Source organism: Giraffa tippelskirchi, chromosome 5 (assembly GCF_054371585.1).
Source record: "Giraffa tippelskirchi isolate mGirTip1 chromosome 5, T2T-mGirTip1v1.2.pri, whole genome shotgun sequence".
In the NCBI taxonomy this organism is placed as follows: domain Eukaryota; kingdom Metazoa; phylum Chordata; class Mammalia; order Artiodactyla; family Giraffidae; genus Giraffa; species Giraffa tippelskirchi.
Window position 1 is genome coordinate 45,771,631 of NC_137279.1, and position 25,899 is coordinate 45,797,529.

The 25,899-nt window shown below is 41.2% G+C and overlaps 1 protein-coding gene across 2 annotated transcripts; it reads left to right on the forward strand.

Annotated features, from left to right (window-relative positions):
• Positions 1-6,254: 6,254 nt before the first annotated feature.
• ZBTB18 (zinc finger and BTB domain containing 18) lies at positions 6,255-25,323 on the forward strand. 2 transcript variants are annotated; one of them, XM_081490273.1, is made up of 7 exons: positions 6,382-6,422; positions 6,627-6,706; positions 8,455-8,617; positions 9,013-9,096; positions 11,465-12,946; positions 21,768-21,847; positions 24,778-25,323. In XM_081490273.1, exons 4-7 carry the CDS (start codon positions 9,084-9,086, stop codon positions 25,303-25,305), a joined length of 2,103 nt encoding a protein of 700 aa, XP_081346399.1. In that variant the 5' UTR covers positions 6,382-6,422; positions 6,627-6,706; positions 8,455-8,617; positions 9,013-9,083; the 3' UTR covers positions 25,306-25,323. The 2 variants fall into 2 exon arrangements, with proteins under 2 accessions (XP_081346400.1, XP_081346399.1); XM_081490274.1 differs by lacking the exons at positions 6,382-6,422; positions 6,627-6,706; positions 8,455-8,617; positions 21,768-21,847; positions 24,778-25,323 and adding an exon at positions 6,255-6,319 and having other exon boundaries at positions 11,465-12,152; positions 12,265-12,625.
• Positions 25,324-25,899: the final 576 nt, after the last annotated feature.

A 25,899-nucleotide genomic window follows, 5' to 3' on the forward strand; every position in this document is an offset into this window, starting at 1 on the left:
CCACGGACAGAGGAACTTGGTGGGCTACAGTCCATAGGGGTCGCACAGAGTCAGACATGACTGAGCGACTAACACTTTCTTTGAATGTCTGTAGAGTTAAATACCAAGTGTATTCCATCCTCTTTATTTTGGGGCTAGATATTTCATAAAGCATTATTTAAAGACAATGGGCAAGATATGATTTAACAAATAATAGTGGCATAGGATCAGCAGAGCCCAGGAAGAAATATTGACCTCTTGGTTGTATTCACATTTCTGCTGCCCCCACCTCCACGGACACCATCTCCACCCCCCAGGCCTGTACCACACACTTCCTGTGGGGACCGTTCCTTCTCTCCACCTCTTTTCAATCATGCTTCTCCACCACCACCACCTTCTCACTTTCCTTTTACACCCTACATCTCCTTTCTAAAGTTATTGTTACTTAGGTTTCTTGTCTCTATCATTTGTCTATGTCTAAAATGCCCTCCTGTGCTTGTGTCTTTGTTACAAAGACTTTTGTTGCTGTTCTGCCTTAGTCAAAGCCTCTGTTCCTGCATCTGTTCCACATTCCAAGTGCTAAGGCATGGTTTGGCAAGTAGCTCAGCTGTCAGGATTTTACCCTCTTTTTTTTCTTTTGCTATGATCTTACTGAACTGCCTTAGTTTTCTAAAACAGTTTCAGAGCAATGGGTTCTCAGTTACACATCTGCCAAAACGTTAAGGTATAGAGTCAGGGGAACAAAGAAATCTTTAAGACACCTAGAAGGAATCTGAAATCTGTTTCTGAGTTCATATTCAGAACCGCTTTTCCTATTGTCTCCCATAAAGTCATTACTGCAGCTTCAACTTAAAATGCTTTTTTTTTTTTTGCTGAGTTTAATTTAGATACACATTTGCATTGTAAAATGAGTACTTTAAAAATAATCATTTTAGTCTTAAGCATAAATGCTAGTTCTTTGTAAGGGAAGTAACTTCCTGAGTTGCATGTTATCGCTAAGGGCGAAGTAAATTTCTGGAGTGAGATTTAACCTTCTGTCTGCTCTTATTACCAGGAATAGTTTGAATTCGGTATGTATCAAGACTTTTGTGCTAAGTTCATAAGAATTTCTGTATAAGAAAGGGTTTTATTAGGACAATTTTATATCATTCTGATAGGGTTTGTATGCACTTATTAGCCATGAATGAAAAATGAGATGCTATCTTTGTCCAGTGGGTTCACAATGACTTTTATGTATATTGAAGTCCTAAATATGAAGGGGGAAGCATCATATTTCTCCTATGTATTTGTCAGTTCCCAGTAAATAATATTTGGATGTATCATTTTCCTTCTGCCAGTTTCAAGTCCAAGAATGTTCTGCTTTTGAGGGTGGAGCAGGCCTAAAAAGAAGGAAAAATTGATTCTTGTTTTGGGATGCAGACAGAAATTTCCATCTCTTGGTCAGAAACACAACACTTGTCATATAGTAGGTATGTGGTGCCAATTCTGGTAATCTTACTTCACTTTTTCTGAGTTCATTTGCACGCAAATTTGAGCATACATTGAATATAATCAAGAACATTTAAACATTTAGAAGCTTTATTCTTTAATTTTAACAAAAACAAATTACCTCACTCTATATATATTTTACAGAATTTGAGAACAATCACTACTCAAAGATTTATGTTGTTTTAAAAATGGGGCTTGAATATCATAGGTTCACATTCAATCTTTCTTTAACAGAATCTGTTCATCTGGAAAAGTCATGTTTCTTCAGTTTATTTTTAAAAATGAAATCTAAAAAATCCACAGATAAAATGAATGCATCTTTTAATTAACACAACTTCCAAAACAATAGAACAATTCTAACATTTGGATTCTGGAGGAACTGTGTGATTTTCTTAAGGGTGGTAGACTTGTCTATACAAATTTATTTTGTTTAGGATAGTATTTAGGTAGTTTTTAACTGATTGAGCTCACATCAGTGGATGGCAGGAAGGCATTCTGTGTAGGAAGGAAGACAGCCAACCTGAGGTTTGAACACTACCTGGGATCATGTACCAATAGAATAATGAATGCATTTTAGCACTAAGTGAACTGCAAAAAGTGTCACTACATGAATTTTTTCCTCCCATATATGCATAAGGGATAATGTATTTAATGGAAGGATGGAGAGGGAGAGAGAGAGAAAGAGGAAAAGAGGTCTGGGTTGGGTGACTCTGCTTGCTTTCTAAGTTCTCTGAAGTGGCCAGTCTTGGTCTCAACCAAGCCTGAGCTATCAGGCTCCTTCAGCCATTATGCTGTCTCTGGATTTATGATGGTCATGTAAAAGCCCTGATTTACAGTAAGCAACTGAAAACTGGCTATACAGGAAAAACAGTTCTGGGAAGGCTCTATCTTTTGTTCCTCTCTGCCATTTAACAGACCTCAAACAGGTTTGAATTACTGGTGTAGGTTCACTCTGCTTCCAGTATAGGGGTCCTATTCCCAACGCCCTGTGTAAATCTGCTAAGGATCTTTCCTCAAGTGTTTATGATAAGATTTCTGTCATTAGGGCTAAGAATCAGGATGAATTATCTATTTATGACTTATCATAGTTCAGGAATTTAATAGATTCAAGTACTGTAGAACCTATAACCCAAGAAATGATTTAGTATATAATGTGCTAGGGATTATTTTATATATGTGTATGTATATAAACTATGCTTTAGGAAATACGCTCCTACATTTCATTATAGTGGTGAGTGTTGCAGTTTGCTCATCTCCTTTTTTTTTTTGACCATTGTCTCAGGTGTGTTTGTGTCTCCTCTTCTCTTTATGCCATGTCAACCCGTTCATTTCTAAAAGCAAGAAGAGAATGAGAGAGACGGAGGGAGAGATTCGAAATAAGTTAACAGAGTTTAACGTGTACTATGATATTGAAAGTGCGCTTAACAGAAGCTTCAACAACTTCTTCATTGTAGTGTATTTTTTCTCTAGATTCAAAACCAGGTTAATTTCTACCCACATTTTGTCACACTTTATAGTTCTGATATTTAAAACATTACACATTGGAGTATCTGTTCTTTTATTATTCATGCTTGCTTCTCTATTTTTTTTAAGAAAAAATTCCAATTATACTTGAAGCTTATAAAAAGTCAATATTCAAAAATTAATTTCACAGATAACCTTTTCAACATGGCCTATTGCACGAAATGTAATAAAAACACTGATTTTTTTTTCCCAGAGATTTGACCTGTGGTTCACATTTAAAAACCAGACATTCACTTTTTGGAGTTGCTCATCAAGTTCAATTTTACTTGGTATGTTAATGTTTTAGAGTGTTAGTTATCAGTTAAAATGCACCTTAGTAAAACATACATCTTTTTCTCTGACAAAAAGTCTTACCATAAGTGGTTAGATTGACTGGTATTATTTTGAATTTCAGGACTCCCTGAAAAGTGTGGATTAACTGGAACTGTATAGGACTAGGATTCCTCCAGAGGGAAGCAATTTTATATTTTTCTAATAGTTTAGAGACTGTATATACTTTTTGCATTTTTTTCCACTGTGGGGAAGAAAAAAAAAGATTATTGGCTCTCAAACCCTGTCAAGTAGCTCTATATCTTGCTAATTTGCTAAGCCTGTTGTGTAAAGGTAAACAGTCCCACTTTGAGGGGCTTACTTGAAGGGGTACTTTATAGTGTGACTTACCTTCCATGGTTTCAATTGGTGCCCAATAAAAATAGTTATCACTCTGTATTATGATACCTCTGAAATCAGTCTTATTTATTTACAATTTGTATGCTGATGACTTTCCAAAGATGATTACAAGTATCATTTTTAGTGTTTAAGACACTTCAAAAAATGTCACCTAAAATTTTTTTTTTAATGTAAAAAAAGGGCAGAGAAAATGCAACAGCAATCAGAGACCAGGGACAAGATGGTTATAAAAATTTAATATCAAATTTAGCTCTGACATTCATATCTTATTATATTGTTATTTAGTTTTTTCATTGGTTCTGATTTTTACACATGTATGCCCTTTTTTCCCAACTAAATTTAAACCCTGAAAGTGTCACATGCTTTTTTGTTGTCTTCTGCATCCCATCAGTGTATCTTTCTTGAACACAATAAATACTTCAAAAATGTTTTTATTAATTGACAGTGTATGAATATTCCATGCATTTTCATGAATTCAGAAAATCTTTTAAATAACTGAGGGACTATAAACTTGCTTCCTTAAATCTCTATTTAATCTACATGTCCTCAGCCCTCAAAATGGATCCTACTGACGACTCTTATATCTAAAAAACAATGCTCATAACTTTTGATGCATCATTGTCCACCCCTGCACATCTCCGGGGCTATTATTCTCCCTATAGGTGCCTTTTGTAAAGCCTTTTGTTAGAGCTGTGACTTTACATGCTACAGAGCTGAATTTCTAAACTTTTTGTGGATAATCTTAATGTTCTAATTTTCTCATGAGCTTATTATTTAATATGTTGACACTATTAATTACTTTGTCTTTTTATCCAGAGATCTGTTACTTTCCTTAAACTTTTAGTAGGTGAGAAACAACTCTGAGAATGCAAATATTTCTTTCCAATTTTTTCCCCTGAGTTTGTTGGCAAAGAATGTACTTCTTTCCACCTGTTTGTTTTTTTTTTTTAAAGAGTGTATGTCCTTTATCAAGTATATTTATAAACTTCCCTTTTAACAAGTCAACTGAAATTTGGCCTTTTGTCAACAGACTAAAAGATCCAGAAGTCAGCAAAAGCACAAATAGAATACATTTCATGGAATAAAAAACTCTGGTTCTCATACAATGGCCTTGACCTCAGTTATCAATCTCGCGGGCACATGAAAAGAGTGAGGAAAGAGTAGAGAATATCACCACCATTTCTAATAGGATATTCCAACAGCATTTCAGCTTCAGGAATCCCGAGTGCTCCTGTTTTTTTACTTCATTAGTAATTCAATATGTCTGATTGCCTACACAATACTTTCAACTTGGTTTACCCACCTGACCTAGAACAAAGTGAGAGCACATTTTGCCCAGTTGAAAGGTCTCCTGGCAAGTTGGTTAGCAACAGGCTTGCCAGTCTCAGTTCAGTTAGCAAAGAATAAACACATTTCCTTGACAGTTACAGGGTACTAACTTCCTCACTCTGCAGTTTTCTATTTTACATTTGTAAACCATTTTCTGCCTTGTTATTCAACTTTTTACTTGTAATTCTTGCCTCCTCAAGAAGATTTTCAACTTCTTGAAGTAGAAGTTTCTACTTTTCTTGGTGGCCGTGAAGAACACAGTTTAATTGCAAAGAACGGGAATCGAATAAAAATTTATTTGAAGGAAGGGACAAACGATGCAACAGTCTTACATCTTCCCTCCGTACTTTAATTTTGTGGCTTGAAGACGTAGAAATTAAGAAACCAGGCTATGGCTTCTACAAGTATTACTTTTACTGTAGTTCTCTAGAATTTGGTCACTTGGGAATGGCTACTTGTAACAGTGCAATACACGTGACATGAGGGTTCTGCGAGAAATACAGGCGCTCCGCTGTGCCTGTGACAAGATGCCCTGAGAATGACGCTCAGAAACTGCCCGTCGGAGACAGTGGCGTCCGCTGAGCCCGACGCGCAGCTGCACCTGCTGACGGGGCAGCGCCAGACGGAGCGAGGACGTCCCTCAGTCCTACCCTCTGCGCTCTGGGACATGAGGGCCTGGGCGTCGCCACCCACAGCAGCCAGAGTAGAGGAAGCCACCTAATGCCGGACTTAGGTCATGTGTGTCCCGGGCGCCCTGCCTCCGCGGATACCTCCGTAACTTCAAGCAGCCCAGCCCCACTTCGCTCAAAAGTGTATTTACGGTTGTCAAGGCGCATACCAAAAAGCTCGCTCCAATCGCCCAGAGCGCGCGAGGCCTCCTAGCCTGGAAACAAGCCCCTCCCAGCGCAGCTGTCGCCGCCGCCCGCGGGCTCCTTTCACTTTCTCACGGCCAAGTCCCCCAGAGGGGCGCCGCTGCCGCCACCGCCGCTGCGCCCGCCCGACGACTCCGCCTGCATCGCCTTGCTACCAGCCCCGCCCTGACCCGCCCATCCCAACAGTTTCTGTCTGCGATTGGCACGCGAGAGCGGCAGCTTTAGTTCGCATTTCCCATTGGCTGGGCCCTCTTGTCAGTCCGACGATTGCCCGCCACTGCCTCCGCCCTCCTGAAAAGCCACGCTCCTATTGGAGGAGACTGCGTGCTGGAGGCGGGCGGGGAACCCGGTCCGGCCGCTTTCGGTCAATCGCAGCAGCCCAGAGCCGGGAGGGAGGGAGGGAGGGAGGCGCGCGCGGGGGGGGGAACATCTGGCCGGCGCCGCCGCGTGCGTGCGTGGTGCGTCCCCCGCCCCTCCCCCTTGTTTCCCCCCCCCCCCCGCCCCCCGGCCCGGGCTCCGCGCTCGCTCCTCGCTCGCTCGCTCCCTCGCTGTGTCTGGCAGGCTGCGGCCGCCGCTGGGCTGCTGCCATGGGGAGCCGTTGAGAGTGGGGCCTCTTCGCTCCGCCGCGCTCCTCCGGCTGCCAGAGGGGGTGGGCGGGAGGGAGGGGGCAGGGGGAGCGGGCGACGGAGCCGGGATTGGGGGGCGGGGGGGCCGGGAGGGAGGGAGGGGGGGCCCGCGGAGGAGGAAGCCCACCAAGTCCAGCAGCGGCGGCAGCGGCGGCCGGGAGGCGGAGGACACGGCGGCGGCGGCGGCGGCGGGGACGCGGTGACTTAGGGCCGCTCCGTGTGAGTCCCGGCGCCGGCCCCCGGCCCCGACCCGGCGCCCCCTCCGCGCCCGGGGCCCTGGCGGGCGGGGCGCCGGCTGTGCGGCCCCGGCCGGCGGGGCAGTGCGGGCAGGCGGGCGGGCGACCGGGCCCCGCGAGTGGAGTTAGTTTGTGCGGGTGGAGCTAGGGTTGGCGGGGGGCGCCGCCGCGGCGGGGGCCGGGTGCGGGGCCGGGCCGCCGCAGCTGCGGGTCGGGCGGGGTGCGGCCGGTGCAGCTGCGGCGCGGGGCGCGCTCCGGCCGGTGCAGCTGCGGCGGCGCCTCTCGGGGGCGGGGGGCGCGGGGCGGGGGCTTGGGAGCGGTGCAGCTGCACGGCGCCGGGACGGCCGCGGCTCCGGGGACCCTTGCAGCTGCGGCGGCGCCCGCGGGGAGGCCCCTCCCGGGCCGGGGCAGTTGCTGGAGGCTCTCGCCGTGGCGGCGGGGAAGCGGTAGCAGCCACCCTCCCCCGGCTTCTTACGACTTTTCTTTTGTTGTTGCCGTGACCCGGGTCTGTTTTCTCGTCTGTTGTTTAAGGTGTTTTCCTGCTGCACCGGCTCTACGCCCTCCACCTCCTTCCCTGTGGTTTAACCTTCCTCTTTCCCCTAGTGTTTTATGCACAGCCAACTACGTAAAAATTTGCATTGCTTCCCACCCCCACCCCCGCCGCCTCCCTGCTCCGCACCCCTGCCCCCACCTCCTTGAAAAACAAAACCCGGCCTCACAAAACCCTCTCCGGACCTGCGGCTGCGAGGCGCAAAGAGGTTGATTTGTGGAGTGGGAGTCGCTGGCCCATTGCGGTGCTCGGGACTCATTAAACTGTCACTCGCCCCCCCACCCCACTGGGTAAATGGGGTGATTAATGTCTGATATATGGGAATGAGGCGAGGGCATTTGTGCAGAATAGGTGGTGTAGCTGAGGAATTTTATCTCCAAAGAGTGCCTCCTGAAATAAGCATTCATAATTATGTCATTCATCGCGAAGTTAGAGAAAGTTGGGTTTGTGACTTTGGGAAAGCGAGAAGCACGAGAGAGAGAACCTTGGCCTTTGTTACTCTTTCTTTAACTCTTGGCCATGGTTTTCCTAATGAGAACAGAGTGGTTATCACCAGGACTCTGACACTTGGCGCCTCAGGCCCCAGAGCCTTTTCTGTTCCTCACCCCCACAGGAGCCTGTGCAGACGTCTTTGACATTCACAGATGTCGCAGCCCCTTTCAGGGCATCGGTCCGGCCAGCCCGGGTTGCTTTACAATTTCATCAGCCATTCGAAAAGACCCGCACATGTAGCTAAAAAACTTCCCTAACTTGCTAGACCTAGGTTCCCCCACCCCTTTCCCCTTTCTCCCTGAAAGGTTTTCTTGTGATCATGAACATTACAGAGTGACCCAAAAAGATTGTCATGGGACACAGATCAAGGGGAAGACAAAGTTCTGCTCTTTCTGAGGGGAAAGTCAGATTAGATACCCAGATGCAGCATTCATTTTAGGTGGCTGTAGCAGGTTGTCAGTTTATTAATTTGTCTCATTGAAGTACTTTCCAGGATTTCAGAAAGTGCAGTTTCAGCTTGTTGATACTGAGAGTTGAAATTTGCATTAACTGGCAGTGTGAGAAATTTTACTGAGAAGGTAGTTTTAGGTAAGTAGTTATGTAAGGGTGAAATAATGAGAACCAGGTTGAAGTCATAGTTCTGAATAGTCTTCCAACATCCTGAGACATGTATACCATTCTCTCTGCAGAGAAAAAGAAATTAAAGTGCCATAATAATGTTGAAATGGGACTGGAGATGTCAAATGGGTTGGTTTAAAAATATCCCTAAGCTGCCTTTGAAACTAAACGTTGGAGTTGAATAAAAGTGAATCTGGATTTCCTGAATAGCACCGTGGCAAGAGTGTGCTGTCAGTATGTAAGCCAGTCCACCAACTTAAGACAGAAGTGTTGCTATTCCATAAATACAGTAGAACTCCATATGCTGAGTTTTTCAATTTCTTCTGTTAGAAAGTTTGGGGGAAAAAAAGGGAGACTTTGAAGTATTTTGTTTATACTAACAGAAGAGAAAAGTTCTCCTAAGAAAAAGCTGGTGGCAGGAGTGTAGAGGAGTAGCATATGGCATTAAAAGGAGCACAGCTGGAGGTAGCATTTCCATCTGAACATGATGTCAGAGCAGCTGACAGCCTGCCATCCCTCAGCCTTTTATTCTAACACACAGACAGGGAGTTAGTGTGTGCGGATCTGTGGTGGAGAAGGTATCTCATTCCTCTCTAACATCATCTCCACTTTGCATCTGTCTCTCTTAGTCTGCTTTTTTTCCACCGATGTAACAGACCTGGAGCCAGCGAGACTCAGAGGAAAGGACTTAATCAGGTTTATGTGTCCTAAAGGTAGGAGTAGCAAGAGATTAGATTGAGCATATTTCTGTTTTGGTGTTTTGTTTATTTAATTAAAAAAAAATCACATTACTTTTCTAATCCACTTTAGGGGTAAAATATGGAATTGAGTATTAAATGAACATCTTACTGGCATTGAAAGTCTTGAGCTTGTTTAGTTTTAATTTTTATCCCTTTTTGCTTGAGCGGTAAAGAACTTGACAGAATATTTCAAGTTTTGAAATGTTACGAAAGGCTTTGCAATAGTGCTTTTTGAGATCACTTCGGATTAAAATGCTTTTTTGTTGTTGTTCACTGCTATTTAGATTCCTTTTGCTTTTGGAGTGGGGGGGTGAGAAACAGTAAACTGTTTGGAATCCAGCATTCAAACTTATATGAGAAGATTATTCTAGTTAAGAAGCTAGATTGTTGTGTAATTAATTCCACTGTGAAACTTTATTCTTCAAAACATTCAGCAGCACTACTTACTGAAACATACAGCTGTAGTGCTTTTGAAACCGAAGGTTTTTTTTTTTAAAGAAAAGAAAAAAAAAACACTTTTGTCCCCAGGAGAATAGTTTGACTGGTTTCCTCATTTCTCTCTCAAATATATACTTAAGAGATCTTTTATTTCAGCATAACGATAATTATTTGCAGGAGTTTTTGTGTTAGCGACTAATTTAGAACTTGTAGATTTGAGCTGCCTGAATTGGCCAGACAGCTGTAATCGCACTCCTCTATTCTTAATCTCTTTATCTGGGCAGCAGCTGCCATATGGCCACAGTCAGCTGGATCAGATGTTTATAAGCTTCCTTCTTCGTCCCTCTCTGTCCTCTCAGCCTCCTAATTTGATCACGGCTACCTTGTGAGCTGCCCTCCAATCTTTATTTTTAGCCCTCTCAAGGATTAGGATTGATGTTAGCTGTGGGGCACTTAAAGTGATTGTATTGTAAATCTTGGTTTATTCTAGCAGTGGCATCTTGCAGAATGTATTGGGTTAGGCTGAAAGTTTTAGTCCATCTTGGGCAAAGTGTAGAAGCAGCAGGGAAGTAATTTTTAAATATTAAATTAATATGTATCCATTCCCCAAATGCGCTTTTTGAGCTGGGTGATGTGGAAGCTTGCTTCTAGTCATAGGAAAGGGGAAGTCGGGCTTTCTTTATTTTTAAGGAGTTGAATTTTGCAGTTGAATTTTGACCCTTTGTACATCTGCGTCTCCCCTCCCTCCATTTTACCCTCTTTCACCAGAAAATAAGGGCAACAGTGCACATTTGAAAGAATAAAGGCTATTGGGAAAAACAGACTATATCAAGTTATGTTGAAACAAAGTATTTTCTGTTGACTGAGGTATGGCAGAGTAAAAAAAAAAAATAGTTTCTCTTTTACTAGCAAGGCTTTTTTTGGTATGTCAAACCTGTACAGCTTTTGAGTTTCATTTGAATGTAATGTGCCTTCATTTAAAAGTTTATATTAATTTTAATATGGAACTCGTTTTACTATGCAACAGATCAAAGTTTAGATGAGAATTTTCGGAGTTAAATAAAGCCCTTCTGGTTTTTAATATTCTAAATGTACAGATTTTACAAAGAAATACAACCATTTCTTTTCTCAATTCATTAAAAAAAAATTTGGATTTGTTCATAGTAAGGATGATCTTTTCCATCTGTTCGTGTAGTTCCTTCTGATCTCGTACATGTGTGCTATACCTGCAAATCTTAAGGCATTAACATCTGTTTTTATACACAGGGCTTTTGTTGTTTTAACACTCTGACTTTAAAAGTAAGTTGTTTGCTGATTTCTGGACTAATTATGCGATTTTCTTTTTTTTTTTTTTTTCTTGATTCAGCCAAATGTGTGTGTTTAAATCGTGCTTTCTAAGTGCAGTCAGGTATCAAAAGTAGTAAAAAAGGATGGTTGAACAAGTTTTCTGAATCTTCCAGAATGTGTTTGGGACTTTTCTTTGTTCATTATTTGAGTTGTTCCCTTTGAAAATAAAGCTATTTTGTAGGTTTTGTAGGACATAATTTGATGATTAGAGTTAGTTAAATTTCTTCTGAAAGAGACCTAAATTCTTACTCTCAGTAAGAGACTGTATTGAAATGAAGACTTTTAAAACTTGACTACAAGTTCAGGGAAGGTGGAGACGCATCAGAGACTGTTTGGCTGGAGTCAGAAGTTTGGAAAGCGTACATTTTCCTTCTCACATTTGGTTTTGTGTGTGTGTGTGTGATTTGGTACTGCTTGGGTCATAAGCCTGATTAAAATTCAGGGACATGTACCTCCGAGGCCCAAGCTGATTTTTTTTTTTTTTTTTAAAGTGGGGACTAGAGCATTGAAAAGTTGTTCCTAACCAGACTCTCATGAGAAATTTCTCTCTTCCCAGGTTATGAAGACAGTATGGAGTTTCCAGACCATAGTAGACATTTGCTGCAGTGTCTGAGCGAGCAGAGACATCAGGGTTTTCTTTGTGACTGCACTGTTCTGGTGGGAGATGCCCAGTTCCGAGCGCACCGAGCTGTACTGGCTTCATGCAGCATGTATTTCCACCTCTTTTACAAGGACCAGCTGGACAAAAGAGACATTGTTCATCTGAACAGCGACATTGTTACAGCCCCAGCCTTCGCTCTCCTGCTTGAATTCATGTATGAAGGGAAACTCCAGTTCAAAGACTTGCCCATTGAAGACGTGCTAGCAGCTGCCAGTTATCTCCACATGTATGACATTGTCAAAGTCTGCAAAAAGAAGCTGAAAGAGAAAGCCACCACGGAGGCAGACAGCACCAAAAAGGAAGAAGATGCTTCAAGTTGTTCGGACAAAGTCGAGAGCCTCTCGGATGGCAGCAGCCACATGGCAGGCGATTTGCCCAGTGATGAAGATGAAGGGGAAGATGAAAAACTGAACATCTTGCCCGGCAAAAGGGACTTGGCGGCCGAGCCTGGGAACATGTGGATGCGATTGCCCTCGGACTCAGCAGGCATCCCCCAGGCTGGCGGAGAGGCAGAGCCACACGCCACAGCAGCTGGAAAAACAGTAGCCAGCCCCTGCAGCTCAACAGAGTCTTTGTCCCAGAGGTCTGTCACCTCCGTGAGGGATTCGGCAGATGTTGACTGTGTGCTGGACCTGTCTGTCAAGTCCAGCCTTTCAGGAGTTGAAAATCTGAACAGCTCTTATTTCTCTTCACAGGACGTGCTGAGAAGCAACCTGGTGCAGGTGAAGGTGGAGAAAGAGGCTTCCTGTGATGAGAGTGATGTTGGCACTAATGACTATGACATGGAACATAGCACTGTGAAAGAGAGTGTGAGCACTAATAACAGGGTACAGTATGAGCCGGCCCATGTGGCTCCTCTGAGGGAGGACTCGGTCCTGAGGGAGCTGGAGCGGGAGGACAAAGCCAGCGACGACGAGATGATGACCCCCGAGAGCGAGCGGGTCCAGGTGGAGGGCGGCATGGAGAGCAGCCTGCTGCCCTACGTCTCCAACATCCTGAGCCCGGCCGGCCAGATCTTCATGTGCCCCCTGTGCAACAAGGTCTTCCCCAGCCCGCACATCCTGCAGATCCACCTGAGCACGCACTTCCGCGAGCAGGACGGCCTGCGCAGCAAGCCGGCCGCCGACGTCAACGTGCCCACCTGCTCGCTGTGCGGGAAGACGTTCTCCTGCATGTACACCCTGAAGCGCCACGAGAGGACTCACTCGGGCGAGAAGCCCTACACGTGCACGCAGTGCGGCAAGAGCTTCCAGTACTCGCACAACCTGAGCCGCCACGCCGTGGTGCACACGCGCGAGAAGCCGCACGCCTGCAAGTGGTGCGAGCGCAGGTTCACGCAGTCCGGGGACCTGTACCGGCACATCCGCAAGTTCCACTGTGAGTTGGTGAACTCCTTGTCGGTCAAAAGCGAGGCGCTGAGCCTGCCCGCGGTCAGAGACTGGACCTTAGAAGATAGCTCTCAAGAACTCTGGAAATAATTTTATATATATATAAATAATATATATATACCTATATATAAATAGATCTCTATATAGTTGTGGTACGGTCTAAAAGCAGTCTCGTTTCCTGGAACTGAAAGGTTGGGATATTAACTTGTTTTTGCACTTTAGAATAGCATGAGAATCTCACTAATTTAGCATCCTGATTAAAGAAACTTTAGAGCAAGTCGGAGAATGGAGAGGTGTTTTTTTCTTCCTTTCTTTCGAGGGGGTAGGGGAAGTAAGCCAATAAGAACCTTTGAAACAAATCATCCTATCACAAAATGCTTTCATAGGGTCTGTTTTGTCAGCACTGCGGTGTCTTTTGAGCTCTCTCCTTTTTCCCACTTTTTCTTTTTTTTTAAAGTAGAAATTCCCTCCAGTTTTATTAGCCTCTTTATATGTCTCAAATTGCATGAATCTTTTCTGGCTGTTGGAAACCTGAATGCTTTTAGACCCAAATGGAAAATTTCTGAAATGCTGGATTATCTATTTTTAAACAAGCAGTTGACTTAAAACTTTCTGTGGCAACTTCTGGTTTTCTGACGGTTCCCAATGAGAGAAATTCTGAAAGTACACTGGGATCACTGGGACGCTGTCTTTGTGAAGGTTTGCTTGGGATGAAAAAGGATATTGCAGCTTCAGCAGTGTTGAACTGTGTGTTGAAAAATGTGAATTACTGTTATTGTATACTGTAATTGATTACATGGGCTGGGGGGGTGTCAAAGGACTTGACAGGTTGTGTTGATGCTCTTAGTTGAGTCTTGAAAAGTAAATATTAACGCTACAGAAATGCATGAGTTTCAATATATTTTTTGTCTTTGTTTGCATTGTATAACTTTAACGAGTGAGTTTAAAATTATTTAATTTCCTTAGAGAAATAGCACCATTTGGAAAAAAAAAACCTGGTGTTATGAAGAACGTTAATGCACTGTTTTTATTTTTATTTTATATAATTTAAATTGACTTTCCCACTGTCTTTAAGTTGAAACTGTTAAGCTGAATAAAAACTTAAGCTGCAAATTGATAACTTCGCTACATAACAAGGAAATATAAATGTTTACAAACGGCTTAAAAGATCTGCATGTGCAGTGTGCATTTATAACAAAACTTTTAATTGCACAAAACCCAGGCCAGCTCAAAGTTTAGATGTACACATTTACCCAGTTGAGCGTTTTTAGAGTAACTACTGCACAAATTGACAATAGGTCATTCTCTTTTTTTTTTCTCCCCTTTTCTTTTTCTCCCCTTCTTCCTTTCCCTCCCTTCTTCCTTCCATTCCTTACCCCCTATCCCCTCCTCCACTCCCCCCCCACACCCCCAACTCATGAAAAGATTCTATGGACTGAAAAAGCCCCAGGCTGAATGGACTGGACTGCCTTGATTGACACGGGGAAGGGGGTTAGTAGACTATGTGTATCGCGGCAGCAGAGGCTGCAGCCCTATGTGTGGTTTTAATGACCAGCACGCAGGGCAAAAGCATTTTGCACAGTGTTTGTTTTCCTGTCTTGCACTTACAAATAAGGTCTATGGGAGTAGCATGGAAAACGTTTGCTGTTTTTCCCTTTTTTTTTTTTTAAATTGCTTTTGTTTAAAATTTGATCGCCTTAACTACTGTAAACATAGCCTATTTTTGTGCTTAAGATACTGAATGGAAAACTCCATTGTGTGTTGCTGGACTGTTTTGGAAATATTTGGTCAAATGTGTGTTAATTTGGCTGTAATGGCATTTAAAGCAAACAAACAAACAAAAAAAGCTGTGAAAATGGCCTTGGAGCATTATCTTTAGTTACTTGAAGAGTTTCTAGTTTTTTTAAAGTACAGTTTATGTTAAGATAATTTTTATTAATTTAGAGAAGACAATCAATGTCTGTGAGAAAACGGACTTTCTTTTGGATTTTCTTTTTGTGGTCATTGTGAGTGATTGCTTTTTCCTTTTATTAGTTTCACATTCTTCCTTTGTTCTAAAACTTAGACTGACATCTAGCTTTGACAATCATAGTATGTTTTATTTTCCTGAGGGGGGAATAACTTATAATGCTGTTTAGTTTTGTACTATTGGTGTGTTGGTGAATTTTTAAACTGTGTGCTAACTGCAATAAATTATATGAACTGAGAATTTTGGTGTGTTTTCAAAATTGTGATTATGTACTATATAGATCCTAAATATGTATCATACATGGCATCTTTATTTTTAATATTAATTCTATTCAGAGTTTATGAATTATTAGATTACCTTAAATCACTCAGAAGTGTTCAAATATTTTGCTTCTAGTCATTTAAGAATAAATGCACATTTAAAAAAAGGTGACCCATTTTCTACAACCTGGATCAGGAACGTAAAGGTGGCAGCATGGATTTTTCATAATACACTGTACAACTACTAATCCATACATCATAAGTCATATTTTCATGGGTAATCTTAAGTTGATTGGTCAAATCTATTTTTCTGTGTTCTGGCTTAAGTGGAAAATTGTAGGAGACCGGATGTCTTAATTTGGAAAACTGCTTGGCTAATGACTGGAATTTTAGGCAATTGAATTAGCAGGCATTCGATTGTTCAAGAATAGCTGTATACATCCTCTTTGTTGCTGGGAGAAGTCAAAAGTTCTCAGGTTTTAATTCTTAAGTTTTAACTTTAAAATGTGATTAAGTACATGCAACCATTTAAAAAACTGTTCCCTAATTTTTGTGATCGTCCCAACTTCATGCTTGCCTGATGGGTCTTGTCAGGGTGAGAAACATTTGCTGGTTGACCTAAAGAATTGACAGAACACTCACTCACACATGCTGAGGGTCCAGTTGTCTCTAAGTGTGAGCAGGGCTGGCACCGACCTGAGAGTTTTTATAAATTCTGGAATCTATAATTGTCCGTACTCTACCAGGATTTACCTAATTTATAATTGTCCATTCCACTATCCTTAAAGGTACCTGTGAAAATACAGTTCTACATGATTATTGTCAAAAATTAAATACATTTATATTATTGACCTATGGTAAGGTTAATATTCTTAATTTTGATAGAAATGATATATAAGGTCTGGAGCTTGAAAGTGTACCATATGTAAGTTCACTGTTGTCTTTGGATGGGAATCCCAAAAGATTATAAAGCACCATCAGTTATTTACTAGTTGGGGTCCTACCTTTCCCTTTGTTTTGGTTGACACAGGATTTCAGCTACATGAAACTACTTGGTTTTAACCAACCAAACATTGTTTGACATGAGAATGTACATTTGACTTCCACAAAATAATTTCTTGGGCAGTTAGTTACGGGGTGGAAGGGTGAGTGGGACCTGTGTCTTCAGTTCCTATGCTATCTGGTCAGTGTCTCGAAGCTTTCAGAAGATGTTGAGAGTTATAATTTAGTTCCACTTGCTAGCATCTAATTTTAAATGAGCATTATTTTAAACTTCACTGGATACACTTACAAAAAGTGTTTTGACATGAAATTTGGAAGAAATAACTCCTTGAAACACTTCTTGCAAAACTAGAACAATTACACAAGTCACCACATTTGATAAGTGAAGGAATCAGTTGTTCATTCACTACATTTTTAGAAAAGGAAATTAATTTGTCATGTAATCACATTGGAAACCATTCAAATTGATCTCACCTTTGACATTGGGCTGATACATAAGTATACTTTAAATATGGGGTTTCATTTACTTTTGAAAACATCTGTTTCTTTCAGATAATCAATTATGCCCTAGATGAATATGGGCCCAGCTTTGTGTGTAAGGTGTACCCTAGGGAATATCCAAGAGCTATCCAATGTTAAGGATACTGGTTTTGGATTTCCTTTCTAGTTAATTATGCTATCGGATTAATAGGTGAATCAAGTAGAGTTTGTTTTTTTTTTTTCCCAATAGACATGATCTACAAACAGGTTATTGGAAGATTGGGAAAAGGTGAACATTTTATTAAAATTATATAATAGCTCACATTAAAATGGCTGAAATACTCATTTTTTTTCCAGGTAAAACAAAAATTTTGAACTGTTATTAAAGAAAACAACTGGTTTTCTTAACCTAAGAAGTAATACAACTTAAAGAATCTTGAATCTCCCAAGTTTGATCAATAGAACACAAAACATAAAAACTTGACTTAAAAGTCCTATTGTACCAGATAAGAATTTTTTAAAAGAATCTTACCATCTCAAAATTTATTGTATGACTACATTTTATTCTTATAAAAGCTTAAAACATTCTTTCATTTCTAATGTGAGGGAAACTCACATACATCTGGATAGGAAACTCAATTTTAATTTGTAGATATTGATCTAAATTTTCATTGTAATTATTTCAATGTTTGAAACTTACTAATAAGGTACAGTGATCGAGGAAGTGTGAATTTTGAAATCCTGAACTGGAAAACTCGATCCTTTTCTTTAATGTCATTTGACATGAAAACGCTAGAAATAATACCATTTTTATTTTTAAAAGAAAGCAATTATTTTTAAAAAGCAAATAAGTTTTAGGAGTTTCATTCTGGCTAATAGTGCAAATTGATTACACTGATAGGATTTTGTCCTTTATGTTAAAAATGTCCTACTATGACCTGCCGAAACATGGCAAAATATCGTTGTAGGAGATCCTTTGGTCCGAAATGTAGAACCACTTATCTTTTGACTGTCAATGTAGTAATGTAGAAAGAAACATTGTATGTTTCTAGCCTTCTCGACTCCTTCTTGAATTTTTTTAATATAAAAAGAGGGCTAAAGCAATGAGATCATACTGATGACACTGGAGGTTTTTAGAACTATTAGTTCATTTACAGAGACATTTTAGAAGTGAAACTTTTAGCATTTTGCAAACTGATCAGTTAGAAATCTTAATGTTTGTAATTCCTTGTGAAAGAAACTGAACTCCATATATAAAACATTGTAACAAGGAACGGTGAGATCATAGAAATGAAACTTGAAAAGTTGCTCTTTTAAGCCCAATTAAAAGTGTCTGCTTACACTAAATAATTTGTTGATTTAATTGTCTAGATAATTCAGGCTTGTAGAATCCTAAATACTCAAGCACTTGAAAGAAATCTGATTTTTTTTTGAGAGAAATAAACTACCTAGTTGACTTTCCTGGTTCTATTCTAACATTTACTAACTGTTAATCACGATCCCTGGATTTATGTGAAGGGTAGTTTGCAAAATGATTCTGTCAAAACTAAAATTTTTCTTGAATTTTCAGGTCCTTGTCCCTGCCCCCCACTCTTTCTAATTGTCTTCAGAAATGGGTTTGCAGTTGAGCTCGCATTTTGCTATAGGAGGCAATTCTCTCTAGTTCCTTTGGCATGAGAGGAGCAAAAACCCAATTTGGCTTTAAAATGTAGCACATTAGTCAGTAACAGTTTCAGTGAGGATATTTAGAGTGGCTTTGAGAGGCCTTGTGACACAGATAGAGAGTCCATTCACGGAAGGGATTTATTTACAGTTTATTATAATCTCTGTAGTTAATCATTAAATCAAGTAGCTTTTATTCAATGTCAATATACATGCTTAACATGACTATATAGGAATTTTAAAAAAGACATATTGACCTAAATATTCACATTTGTTAAAAAGTATATTTGTAGTTAATATGAAGTGGTACATGAAAAATGTACTTGAATATTTGTTAACTTTTATAGGCTAAATTAACTCTTGTTGCTTGAATACATAATCATGTATGTACAATGATACTGAACTTGAAAGAATAGCATAACCTTATTTATGTGTGCTGTGACGAATCAGAGCTAACTTTTGATATGACAGAGCTTAAAGGAATAAAACTTGAATTTTAAAATATAGATTACTTGAAACTATGTACAAATAAGGACATATTCACCTCATTAAAAAAAAAAATCATTACCTTGGTTCAGTGTACACTTCACCTTTGAGGGGATTACAAAACACCCTGACATTTAGTTATATATGTCTATTGCTCTGAAATGATCTGTGATCAAAATAGGAGCGTTTAAGATTTTAATCTAAATCTCTTAAAACCAGAAAAATTATATGCATATTATATGTATGTACATATGTACCTTTTTTTGTGGATCATTTATTTGGAATTGTGTCATGCAAATGAGCTCTTTGGTAATACTGAAATGCCTATTGCATGTTTACTAGACAGGCAACAATGCTTCCTACAGTGTCTATTTGGATAAGTTTTAGAAAAGCATAATGATACAATAATAGATAATTAAAACATTTAAGAATAACATTTATTGTTTGTGAACCATAGCCACAGAAGTTTGTGCCATCTATTCATTTTTTAGGGGAAAAAATCCATTTCTTCTCATTTATAGCTGTTTCTCTGTGTACTTGAAATCCTCATTGAATAGAAGAAATTTGAGCATAAAACCGTATTCCAAGAAAATAATTTATAAGGTTGTTTCTATAACTAACTGCCTTTGAGAAAGAGGGTCTCTTAAGTATGACAGGAGGGAGAAATGGTATAGGTTTATATTCAAAGCATAGACATTATACACATGCCTTTATCGTAAAATTTAAGGTCTCTTCAGAATCCCCAAGATCCTACAATTGAATAAATGAAAAAGAAACTAAAGGCTAGCAGATGGACTACCCTTTAGGCTTTTATTTTTGTTGAGATGCAAACTAAAATTCATATTTTATAGTCTGCTCTGTTTTTCTCAGAGTCCTTTTATTAATTATAAGAGGGCAAATTTTATGCATTGAGTAATTTTGGACACCATTGCAATGGAATTTTTTCAACCAAGTGGTTTTTTATGTGTGAATTTCTACCGTTTTGAAAAAATTGAAGTACATTTAATGAAAACTACATTTGAGGTTGGCCCTATTTACCACTCTGCACCAGCAACCCACAGACATATATCCAAGATCGGAGCCTGTGGACCAAGGAGCTGAGGCATTTTCAGGTGCTCAGTATAATAAACCACATTGAACTCTATGAAATCCTTAGGTTAAGAGAAAAAAATGAGAGGCTATGTTGAGGCACAATGAAGTTTTGTTTTTCATACTAAGTGTGAAGTCTAGAAAACGTGGTAATTTCTCACATTCTATTTATGTTATTTGACTTGAGGGATGCCTCAAAGCAGTACTAGAATCACTTATGTGCAAAAGGGGGAGGGAGGGTGGGTTTGTCATCTATTCAATTTGCTTTGTAAAGGTGCTTATCTTGCAGTAAAAATAATACTTTAGTCAAAATACAGGCGGTCTGTAGGCTTGACCAGCATGGAAGAATTTAAATGATTGAAGTGTTTCTGTTTAAAAGTCAGTCAAACAACACCCTCGAAGTATGAGGCAATCAATCCTCATATTGTTATTCTTATTTAATGATACATGTATAATTTTTTTCTCTCTCCTAAAATAGCATAACTCTTAAGCCGTATAAACAAAAACATTTCCCAGCTTACATCTGTATCCTGAATTTTAAAATTTGCATTCTGGACTGGTTGCTTTTAAAATAATGAGTTAATTTTGTTCTTCAAATTGCAAAAATCTAATGGCCAGAATGGCCCAATTATTCCCCGTTATTTGAAGACCTGTGTTGTGTGTCTGATAGTCTCCCCTTATAAATTTCTGTATCACATGTCCTTCCTAAAAATCACAGAAACTTAGAGCTGGACAGGGCAAAAGTGATTTCCAGTTTGTTCATCCTAAAAGTGGAAGAGCAGGTACCGAGTGAGGCTATAAGAGAAGGGAAGAGGGTCTAGACTACTTTGCAAACATTTCATACATTCCCCAAACCTTTAGTTATCTATCATTTTAGACATGAGGTTTTGGGGTTTTTTTTTCCTCTTTAGAGGCACATGGAGGCTGAATTCCTTGTTCAGGGCACATCTTTGATCAAGTGTGAATCTGAAATCAACATTCTGGTTATGCCCAAATGGTAAAGTTTGCAATATGTTAATAGATATTTACCATGATCGCACTTACCATTGTCTGCTATATATATTTACAAGTTGATCCTAAGATTGAAATTACGCTATTTCTCTTCCCGACTTAGATCCTATCAACTATTAAAAAAATTATCACAGTAGAGCACTCTCTCCTGAGAGTGCAGAGGACATGTTTTGGCGCCTCTACCTTGGGCTCCCCAAGAACTGAGACCCTGGCAGGATTCTTCCCACTGACACAGTCTCCCTCTCTGCTCCCAGTCATGAAAGGGGTTGTTTAGGTTTCCAAACATGTTACTAGTTCAACCACGACGAGGCACTGCTACTTGCAGGCTAGTAAGTGCAGGGCTGACAGAACTGTTGCTGGATGTGCAAGAGGGAGAGAAGAAACATGGATGCATGACAGAGGGTGGCAGCCAGACAGGAACCTCAAAACTTGTTTGCTGCTGAAAGGGGAAAATTGAATAATTTTCCACTTATCTGAAAACTGGCCTTGGTTGCTTGGAATGTTTTTCACCCCTGTCTCTCAGTATCATCTGCTTCAGAGAAAGTTAGTGAAGGTCTACCAGCCCCACCCTGATTTCTCCACTTGTAAGAAAGACCAGAAAAATAATACCCTTATCATCTCCTTCCTTAGACTAGTGTGCAAATGAATTTGCAGAAGTATTAAGCTCTCAGAAGAAAAAGATGCTATATACATTTGCAGTGACTTCACTATTAAAATGATTATTATTTTTTATGCCAAGGTGAAGTTTCCTTATCATAAAGCCTTTTTATCAATGTGGGGTTTTTTAATGTGAATTTTTATGATTTAAGTTCATTGGGCACTAACAGTCGCAACTTTATTCTGGTTTTAAGCAGGCCCTGAGGAAAGCAAGTTCTACATGATATGTGAAAGTCCAAGCACCATAGGAATGAAAAAGATCCTACAGTCTCAGGTAGGTAGGTACGCCCTAACCCTCGCAGAACTTACATCATACTTTTGGTTCCTTTGGATGAATGTCCCAAGCCCTTTCAACTCTCCATCTGATTGATTAATCCAAAAACCTAAGCTGGAGATGTATTTTTCTCTTAAGGCTGGAGAGACCAAGACCGAAAGCTTCAGCTTATATTTAATCTTGCATCATAAAATTAAAAAAACCCAGCATGATTAATATATATAATGGTAAGAAACAAGTGCAACTCCCCAGGGAGGCACACATATGAAAATGATTTCCCCAGAGATTTAAATGACTTACTGATCACACCAGGAGAAGGTGGCACATGCCAGATCAGAGCTCAGAGCATCTCAGTCTCAGGCCTCACATCACTGATGTGCTATTTTATGTGTTGCTAGAGCCACATCGTGGTACACTGCATATCTGTGGTCAAATTGCCTCCTTGCGACTACTTCCGTTAGGAGGAAGATGCACCTGGGGGAAGTCCACGACTCGATGGAATGCAGTGCTCTGTGCCTTATAAGGAGACTTTGAGTAAATATTGCCCAGATCAAGCTTACGATCCAACTTTTCCACGTAATAGGCTTCAAAACCCCCATTCAGCGAGTCCACTTCGCCCTTTGATGCAGTGCCACTCACAAAAGCATTCGTGCCACGGTCATCTGCTTCTCTTTTCCTTCTTGCTCTCCCAGATACAATGACACAGATCTCCCTTTTTATTTTATAATTTTCGTAGATTTTTTTTACAAGGCAATGACTTTAACAGTACGTGTTTGGTAAAAACAGTCCTTTGGGTTGCACTATTGAAGAGTTTGGTTTTAAAAAAGTTAAAAAAACAACAACAAGAACCAAAAACAAACAAGCCCCCCTCCCACCTCTCTCTGCTTGGTGCCATAGACAAGAGTCCAAAGGACATTAGCTGCTCCATTGCACACATTGGAAGGGAGAGTTTGCTGTGAGCTCAGTTCTTCTAATAGACTGGCAATTTTGTAAAAGGTTTAGAGGATTTTGTTTAACCATTTCTGCATGTGTTTTTAATGAGCTTGTGACGGTCGATAACAAAGGCCAAGTTGTGTGTTCAGAGGCATTTTCAGACCCGACCCTCCCTGCTGACCTGAGGAATGGGCACCTGTGCTCTTCGGCTGGCTCACCTATGGGAGTCAAGGTGGTGGGGCCATCTCCGGCCTGTCTTCATGCCAGGGATGAATCATGCGGTAGGCAGAGCAGAAGGAGTCTCTTTGTTGACAGCTTTCCATCTGGACTTTGGATACGGCTGATGGTTCACGTAGCGCGTGGGTTAGCTGGAAGGGGCTACCAGAGTCAGCGCCTCCATAAGGGCATGGGAGTATATAAAACATCAGCAAAAGAACGGCCCAGCAAAACTCAGAGGAGCATGTCTGTCCCTGAGTTTCAGGTCTCTGGGTTTGTGAGTGTGGATGACTGCAGCTTGGACCAGCCGGTATTTCATAGTCAATAGGGTCCTTTGGAGCCTCATTCAGATAATCCAACTGGAGCACACCTGAATAAATACATCAAGCTCAGGTGGCTGAAAGTAACCCCCTTTGAGTTTAATAATTAAAATAAGCAGAGCTATTAAGATGAATTTCAGATTGTCATGTATAAATGTAGGAGGCTCCATAAAGCACAGTGTTTTGTGATTCATATAGGAATATGATGGATATATGATACGTTTTCCACAGCTATTTAAGAAAAAAAGATTATCTTAGTCATGGGGTAAAGTTATGTGATGCATTGCACCATCCAGGCTGTGTCTGGGCCAGTAGAGATTCTTTTTTTTTTTTTTGTCAAAGATTACTTCTTGGCAAACAAGATATGCAAACGCCAGAATACAGTAAAACCACATTTAATTGGACCTACTTGCCAACTTCTTGAACACAGCTTGGATTATTCCACTGGAGGCTGCTTCTGTTAAAAGCTGGGGGAGGAGGAAGTGGCATATTGACAAGGCTTCAGATAATTTTTTTTTCACTCGAAGTACAATTATGCAATGAGCCAAGTTTGGAAGTATTTTACTATGTTTAATAATTATTATTAAAGATATTGTAAAACATATGCATTTGTTAAGTGGAATGTAATGGGAGTAAAATCATGTCATAAATTTTACTTTGGATTTATTTTCCTATTTTGTTTTTTATTTGACAGCCTTCCAAATTGATTCTAGCCAAAACCATGCACTCTAATACATATCGTACTTGATATTAAAGTGAGAATATGAGTAATTTATAGAACCCGAGTGAGAACAGTTTTCTTCTCTAAGCCAACCTATATGGAACTGCCACCTCTGTTCAGGTAGCAGCTGACACACAACCATACACAGAGAGTAGAATAATAGGGATGGAGAAATACTACAAGTTCTTCTCCCAAAAGAAGCACCAAACCCCACATTGTCCTAGGCGTGTATCTATTGTTCAATAGGAGATCAGGGCCAAGGAGAACGATAACTATTTCTGTGTGTATGTGTGTGTGTGTCTAGAAGAATCAGACTCATCTCTGGAAGTGTGAGTGGGGATTCACTGACAATCCCTAATTCTACTCAGGTGAATTTTGGCTTCAGGTGATGCTGAATCACACCATCATCCCTAACTCAGAAAGCTGAGAAAGCATGGCATCCGGTTTGTTTCACGTCTTGAGCTTAAACAAATTAATATTGTCTTTACAGTCTCTTTTACAAGGGGAAAAAAAGTGCCCCTGGAATTGCACTTCTGAAAACCGAGCAAAGGTGCCATCTCCAGTGATTGGTAAGACCCTGTGCATTTGCAGTGAACTCCACCTGCTCTGTGAAAACCCCACGGTTTTCTCACGACCCCACTCGAGCTGCTTAGCCATTGGACCCTCTCTTCCGAGTGTGCAGATGCGTCAGTCTGTCTCCTGTTTGCCCCGCGGGTTCATTGTTTTCTCTGCCGCCACAGGGAGCGACCAGGGAAGGAAGGCGGCCAGCAGGGGAGACGACTGACCTTTGCAACCATCCTACCGCCCCTGCACTATCAACCCGCCCGCCCGGCGGGTTCCCTAGGTGTGTTCCGAAGCTGCCCCGGGGGCTTGCGGGAGCAGAGGCGGCTGTGCGCCCGCGCGGGGTAGACTGCAGCAGGCAGCCCCAGCGTCTGCAGAGGGGACGTGAGGACATCTGGCCCGTGTCCCTGCGAGCAGGGCTCCGCCGCAGGCCTTTGAAAATCCTCCGCACCGGCCCCCAGCGCCTTGGAACTTTCTCCCTGGAGAATTTAGAAGAGCCGGTGCCCTTGATTTCTTGGCCATCTAGGCCTTGGGCTCGTGCAGAGCGGTCCGCGAGTAGCGCGATGCGGCAGGCGTTTGGTTCTCAGAGCCTGGAGCCGGCGCGGGTGATGCGCTGCTGCTCTCCAGCCCTCTGCTCCCTGGCTGTGCCTCTTGAAAAACAAGTGGCTGTATCGCTCTGGGCTTCTTTTTCTTCATCTTTAAAATAAACTCTTGGGCCAAACGACTTTGAGTTTCTTTCCAGCTCTGAATTCCTCGGGCATTTTTAACCTGTTTAACTGAAATGTTGATTAAACTTGGACGGATAACAAGGAAATATTTCCCTATCAGAGTAGAGACGGTGACTAATTTGCCACTCAGGTTTCTGAGGCTTATGGTGGTCCAAGGAACACCCACTTAGACGAGGGAGGGCACGGGCAAGGCTGGTGAGCACTTCCACCTGCCTTTGGATTTTTAATACCAGGCTATGTTTCCCCCACACACATGCAAGACACATGCCAGACACATGCCTCTTGTCTTTGGCCAAGCCCAGTGGGTTTGGGATTAATTTCTATTTTTTTCATAGGAGAACCTTGAGAGAGCCTAGCTAGATATCAGGCAAGAGCTTCTTTAGTTCTACACACACCTTTGGGAAAGTGAATGGGGATGGTATCACATTCGTTGTTGACATTTGTTATTTCAACTAGCAGTGAACACGCGTTGAGGGCTCCTGGCTAAGGCAACATCGCTGTTAGTCCTGCAGAGGTTTTGTGCTTGTTCAGCTTCTCTACAGCGTCTTGGTTGGACAGCTCCCTGCCACCTTC

Coding starts and splice junctions, on each gene's coding strand:
- ZBTB18 (XM_081490273.1), top strand. Junction 12,947..21,767: donor GCACATCCGCAAGTTCCACT/GTGAGTTGGTGA, acceptor TCTGGTTTTAAG/CAGGCCCTGAGGAAAGCAAG. Junction 21,848..24,777: donor AAAAGATCCTACAGTCTCAG/GTAGGTAGGTAC, acceptor CTGCCGCCACAG/GGAGCGACCAGGGAAGGAAG.